Genomic DNA, 7,206 nt, shown 5'->3' with positions numbered 1-7,206 from the left:
ATAATTTGTGATATCAAATGGATGATAAAATAACAAAGTGGAACATAGAAGATGATATTGTGTTGAACCATCCCAGTTCTAATATGTAATGTGTCTGTGTATATAAAATATGTGTGGTATAGCGGGATGACACGCGGGTTTGGATGTTATACCAATCTGCTAGAAGCTGTGGACTGTAAAAAGGTAACAAACAAAAATAAATATAACAGCTTCAAAAAAGAACTAAATACCAAACATCGAACGTTAGGGGCTCAAAACCCTTCTTCAGCCAACAACAACAAAACAATAAAGACGTAAATACATTACTAAATTCAAGATAGACGACAGAGATAATTTGTAAGTCATCTATGTAGGAAAATTTTGGAAAGACTTTCCAAAATTTTTCTACAGAGAGGTGAGCTAAAAATAAATCATAATTAACCAGTCAAATGCAAAGCTCTAGAAAATTTTCGCCGGAAAACTCTTCCTTCAAATATCGATGAAGAATTTAAATGGCATAAACCCTCAAAATCATTGGACTAACAGAAGACTTCGCCGAAGTCCCAGGTTTGAGAGTTTTGCCAAGACGAGGGTTATTTAAATCGATGGATATTTGAAGGACGTGTTATCTGGCCAAATTTTAAATATGTGGTGCCTTTTTGTTCATAGTACGGCAGTTAGCTGGTTAATAAACCCGAAACAATAAATAAAACCTTTTTGTTATTTCTTCTCAATAAATAAAACATCCAGATTTTATCATTTTGCCAATAAATTCTCGTCAAATAAAGCATTCAAATGTTAACATTTTGCCAATAAATTCTCAATAAATCATCCAAATGTTAACAAAAAAGCATAAGCCTTGACCAAGTGTTAATATTTGTGCCTATATATTCTCCTCAGTAAAGCATAAATCTTGACCAAGTGTTAACATTTGTGCCTGTAAATTTTCCTCATTAAAACATAAATCTTGACCAAGTGTTAACATTAATGCCTCTAAATTATCCTCAATAAAAGCATAAACCTTGATCAAGTGTTAATGATTGTGCCTGTAAATTCTCCTCAATACAGCAAAACCCTGACCAAGTGATAACATTTGTGCCTGTAAATTCTCCTCAATAAAGCATAAACCCTGACCAAGTGTTAAAATTTGTGCCTGTAAATTCTCCTCATTAAAGCATAAACCCTGACCAAGTGTTAACATTTGTGCCTGTAAATTTTCCTCAATAAAGCATAAACCCTGACCAAGTGTTAACATTTACTGTAAATTTTCCTCAATAAAGCATAAACCCTGACCAAGTGTTAACAGTTGTGCCTGTAAATTCTCCTCATTAAAGCATAAACCCTGACCAAGTGTTAACGTTTATGCCTGTAAATTTTCCTCATCAAAGCATAAACCTTGATCAACTGTTAACATTTGTGCCTGTAAATTCTCCTCAATAAAGCATAAACCTTGACCAAGCGTTAACATTTTAAAATGTAAATTCCCATTTTTTGAAGCTGTGATAGTCATTTTTGTTTCTTACTGTTTATATTTGTGGTTATAGATTCATATTTCAGCAACTAGGTCTTCCAGTCATGATATCGATATGAGACGGTGGGACTTGTTTATATTTCCTCTTGAGTTGAATGAGTTGGGATTTAGGAGTAGAGTTTGCTACAATCTGGTTGGATATTGATGCACGCCTGCACAGTCCGGGACTTGATGAAGGAACAGCTGAAAAGTGGGGGAGGGGGGGGGGGTAAAGGATGGGCGAGAGGAGAGGGGTTGTGGAGGGAGGGAAGGAGGGGTGAGTAAAGAAAAGGATTCTTTTTAAAAAGTTTTTTTTTTTCTTATGACGATATTCGGATGGTGGTTGTGTTGACGGTGATGACGATGATGATGATGATGGTGATGATGATGATGATGATGATGATGATGATGATGATGATGATGGAAAGTGCCAGAAGACAATAGAGAATAAACATTTTTTCGCGGCTTTGATGGGGGTTTGAAGCCGCGAACGTGCTGGTACGACATCTCCGCCTGGCCGGTGAGAGCGTGACTCTACCGCATGAGCTATCCACGATCCCAAAAAAGATCGCCTCTAACTCAGGTCATTATTAGAGCTCTCTCTCTCTCTCTCTTTCTCTCTCTCTCTCTCTCTCTCTCTCTCTCTTTCTCTCTCTCTCTGACTACTTGAGATCGTGGATAGCTCATAGGGTAGATCACGCTCTCACAGGCCAGGCAGAGTTTTCGTACCAGTAATGTCGCGGGTTCAAACCCCGTCACCGCCGCGAAAATGTTTTTATTCTCCACAGCTTTTAGCAGCTTAGCATCACGTTGACGAAATAGGACAACATATTTACCTAGAAGATTTCAATCCACAATGGGCTTTCGTACATTCCTGGAAGACTGTTAGAACATCCAGCCTGTTTTTGACCAAACAGTAGCGGATGTCGGTGTGACCGATAATGGCAAAGCAAGCAGCAATGGATCTATTCCATGATTTCCTACACGGCCGTCGGGTGCCTTTGATGGCCTTACACTTTTTCTGTACAATTGCTGGGCTGGTGACCAGAAATATATTATGGCAGACGATTATGGGAGTGGTGATGTGTTTGTTGTGATGCTAATGGTGGTGATGGAGATTATAGCGGTGCTGATGTTGATAATGATGCTGATGTGATGTTGCTGCTGCTGCTGCTGCTGCTGCTGATGATGATGATGATGATGATGATGATGATGATGATGATGATGATGATGATGATTATGATGATGATGATGATGATGATGATGATGATGATGATAATGATGATGATGATGATGATGTTTTTACGTGTTTTGCAGGCGAGCTGATTCATTCCAAATGTATAATTTACGTTATACGAAATTTGCTCCTGTAAGAAAATAGTGGAACCAGTTGATTTGGCCTCAGGTGACTCAAAAAGGGCCATTAGTCGCCTTTAACGACCCGATGGCTTGGTAAAAAGATAATTAATTATTGACTGCTTGGTAATGGCCCTTGAGTGTGAAGAATGGCGTTTCATGACATTCAACCTCTGTATGGAGACGGAACACCGGTCAGGTAATGTGAGGTAAGGTAAGGCTTGGCGTTGAGCTATTCTTGCAGCCTCTCTGTTGAAGGACCCCGGACACCAGATGGGGGAATAACCCAAATAAACGTGATCTAATACTGCATGACCCAATTCGCTTCAACAGCCGTAACGTCACTTCCCTCGTAATGACGCATGGTAACCTAGCAACTGGCTCTAAACTATCGGAACAATGGCGGAAGCCCTTATTAAATATTTCTCCGAGGAGCATAAAAGCGTATCCAGAGGGAAAAAAACAACAACATTATAAATCTGATCATGTTTTGACGTTTACACATTCTGATCACAAGACATATGAAAGGTTTTAGCCAGCATGAAGAATAAAAATACCGATTTTCTTTCTTTAGAACCACAATGGCCGCCGTTGCTGGGCGACGCGACATCAGACTATTGTATCCAATTCCTCACGAAACACATACCCGATTTCATTGAATTGGGGCTGAACACGGATCATATGCTCTATCACTCCTGCTCGTAAGTGTCTGAATCCCTTGTTGATGCTGGATCGTTGCAAACCACGCTTCCTCTGGTTACACATTCCCCTGTCGTACAAAACGGAATTCCTTGCCACCGCTACACAGATGCCTGGCAAGGAGTTCTAAAGGAAAGAAGAAAAAACAAACAAATACATAATATGATGATGATGATGATAATAATAATAATAATAATAATAATAATAATAATAATAATAATAATAATAATAATAATAATAATAATAATAATAATAATAATAATAAAATAATAATAATAATAATAATAATAATAATAATAATAATAATAATAATAAAATAATAATAAGCCACACACCTGTAGTAAAGCACTTTGAGCACGTTAAGTGGAAATTGCGCTATATAAAAGCTCAAGTTTTTTTCTTCTTTAACTCTCTCCTTCCTGGCCAGTTTCAGAATGTCCCCCACATCCACATTTCACATCCACCAAACACAAAAATAGATTTTTCTTACTCAAACAGAAGATCAACAATTACATTCTATGCATTATATTGTCAGCAATACGAGCTCTACATCACAGTCACATGGTCAAGTTTTTATGGCTAGAATAAACACATTTTCTTTAAAGTTTATGAAAAACAAGAATAATCAGATGAGAGAGTTGTTGGTTGCATCGTAACGAATGTGACAATTGTCCTGTAATTGGTAAGGATAGGGTTAACTCACTCAACCCTAAAACCGACTATATCCGTAGTTTCCCCGTGTCACAGTATACATTGGTATATTTTAAGGAATCAGGTCAATATCATATCACCCCTATAATTGTTACGTTTAGAAACACTACTATAGTTGTTATTTGTTTGACTTCCGTTTCCCACTGTGGAAGGTTATCCCTGAAAGTCAATAAAGCTTCTCAAAACGAATCAACTCAATCTTGTGGTTTGCCGATGTCATAAATAAATATTACACACAGGGTGACTTTTCCCCCATACCTATTTATTACATTTTTCAGAAACAAATTATAAGCGTAGTATCAAAGCTAATGTTTTTAGTTTTTGAATGTTAATGGCAGTTGAATAAAACCATCTATGTACATTATCGTTTTATATGCATTTCTCCCCCATTTTGAAAAGTAGCAAAAAGCTCTAAGATTGAGCGAGTTTATCCAAATAATTCACCTGTTCTTCGGTAGACTTGCTTGGGGGGACAAAGTGAATGATGGTGGTCCCCATGGACATCATTGTATACGTATCGACAGACTGGTTGTAACGCATGGATACCTCATACTCTTCACTGGCCCACGGTTTATTCTTGTCAACTTTTTTCTGAGGAAGAAGTGCGGGATTGGGGGAAAATAAGAATTGGATTCATTAGTCTGATGTCACGTCCAACCAAGCAACCAGCAGCTTGCTTCAAAACAAAGAAGATCGGTACTTTTTTTCTTCATGCTGGCTAGGACTTTTTCACATGGCAGTGATCAGAATGTATAAAAGTCAAAACTTGATCAGGTTTATAATGTTTTTCTCCTCTGGATACACTTTTATGCTAGTAGGAGAAGTATTTCATGAGGGCGTTGATGGAGATAATGGCGTCCGCCATTTACTACCAATTATTATGCATCATTATTTGGGAAGTGACGTCACGACCGTTGAACTCTATTATTAACTTATGTGGTACTGCTGTAATTCGCAAAGTCCCAATTTTGAGAGTTTTTGCTAAGATGAGGGTCATTTCAATCAATTGATATTTGAAGGACGATTTTTCTGTCTTAAATATTAATACATCGTCATTTTACACATTATCATTGTTATAGATAATAATGATAATAATAATCATCTTCCTCATCATCATCATCATCATCATCATCATCATCATCATCATCATCATCATCATCATCAGATCCCGGTACCCACCCCATTAATTTTGAGCTCTGAGTTATATATCTCTATCAGCGTATGAATATCGTTGTATCGTTCCTCGTACTCCAGTCGTAAGTAGTCCATCTGAAGAATTCCATTTCTGGAAATTTGAAAATAAGAAACGTTAGAAGTATCCATACGCCGTGGTTCAAGAAATGGTGGTTCTTTGCTGATGGGAAAAAAGATAGATAAATAAATAGATAGATAGATACATTAATAGATAGATAGATAAATAGATAGATAGATAGATAGATAGATAGATAGATAGATAGATAGATAGATAGATAGATAGATAGATAAATAGATAGACATATAGATAGATAAATAGATATTATTTTAATTTGACCACAATGTTGGAGTCAGTCTACATCGATGTTACATGCCTTTTGAGCCATCGTCAGGACTGTGTGTTACATGAGTTTGGTTTGTTGTGTGTTGTTGCTTGTTGAAGTGGTTCCGTAGGTTTGTAGTTGAGTAGTAAGTACTTCCGTCGATGTGGACAAGTATTGTACATCTCATTTTTCGTGTTGAGTTTGGCTTCATGAGGGTGTTTGATTATAGTAATTTTCTCTTCCAGGCATAAGCTACATTGTTTTGATGTTGGTGTGTATCTTGTTGCTTTAGATATAATTTTCCATGAAATGTTGTGGTCTAGTTTGTTGTCTTTTAATTTCCAAATATGTTCTCTGAGTTTTGTGGATGTTTTTTTTGTTAGTGTTTCTAAATGTTGAGGTGTGGAGGTTGTATCCTGTTTTGAAATTATTTTCCGTTAGTCCTACATATTTCTCTTGCTTGTTTGTTTTAGATTCGGTTACTGTGGCTTGGTAAATTAAACTTGATTCTAAACATTGTTTGTTTAGCGGGAATGTTCCTTATTTCTGCAGTTGTATTTTCTGGTGGGTTGGTTTTGCTCCTGTCGGTGGTTTATTAATATTTTGTTTTGTTTTGGCTTGAAATTATTTGTTATATGTTGCGAATACACGAGTAGCTTATTTTATGGTATTCCTGTTGATAATTTTATGTAGCTTGTGTTTTTTGGAAAGTGTGTATCAATTAACTGCAGGAACTGCTGTCCAATGTTTGTGCTGACGTTTTTGTCGAAAAGAGCAGATAGATAAATAGATAAATAGATAGATAGATAGATAGATAGATAGATAGATAGATAGATAGATAGATAGATAGATAGATAGATAGATAGATAGATAGATAGATAGATAGAATAAAAAGATAGATAGATAGAAATAGATAGATAGATAGATAGATAGATAGATAGATAGATAGATAGATAGATAGATAGATAGAGAGAAAGAGAGAGAGAGAGAGAGAGAGAGAGAGCAATGGATATATTCTTAAAACACGATATTCTTTTTATAAACCCAGAAAAAAAATTGAAAACAAAAACAAACTTGAGCTTTTGTATAGCGCAGTATCCACTAAACGTGCTTAAAGCATTCTACAAAGGGTCTCTGATCAACAGCAGCATGTAACACGAAGGACGAGACATGACGCCTGTTAGGCGATATTACAATTTTTTTCCGACAGAAACAACAATGTTAACGGCCTTACTCAATTTACACCTGAGTACGGGAGAGAATGTGAGAAAAGAACCTTTTCCAAGGAATCAGATATGTGCTGCTCAGAGCGGGGGCTCGAACCCAGAACCTTCCGATCCGAAAGCGAGCGTCGTACCACAAGACCACATAGTCACTGATAGGTATTATAGACGTAGAAAACGGTAGGGGCTGCCTGAAGCCTGTGATTGTGAA

At 36.8% G+C, this 7,206-nt stretch overlaps 1 protein-coding gene across 1 annotated transcript in view; it reads right to left on the bottom strand.

Annotated features, from left to right (window-relative positions):
* Positions 1-1,490: 1,490 nt before the first annotated feature.
* Positions 1,491-7,206, bottom strand: part of LOC144956513 (uncharacterized) — a 12,457-nt gene continuing 6,741 nt past the window's right edge. The window contains exons 5-9 of the mRNA XM_078887063.1: positions 5,435-5,540; positions 4,700-4,846; positions 3,492-3,670; positions 2,326-2,526; positions 1,491-1,693 (exon numbers count right to left, since the gene is read on the bottom strand). Of these exons, the coding sequence (XP_078743189.1) occupies positions 1,618-1,693; positions 2,326-2,526; positions 3,492-3,670; positions 4,700-4,846; positions 5,435-5,540 (709 nt within the window). The 3' untranslated portion in view covers positions 1,491-1,617. The remainder of the gene's footprint in view (positions 1,694-2,325; positions 2,527-3,491; positions 3,671-4,699; positions 4,847-5,434; positions 5,541-7,206) is intronic.

The sequence above is a fragment of the Berghia stephanieae genome, chromosome 11 (assembly GCF_034508935.2).
Source record: "Berghia stephanieae isolate SIO BIC M18660-M18661 chromosome 11, UCSD_Bste_1.3, whole genome shotgun sequence".
NCBI classification, from domain to species: Eukaryota; Metazoa; Mollusca; class Gastropoda; order Nudibranchia; family Aeolidiidae; genus Berghia; species Berghia stephanieae.
The sequence above is the reverse complement of the archived record's forward strand: the minus strand, read 5'-3'. Positions and strand labels throughout refer to the sequence as shown.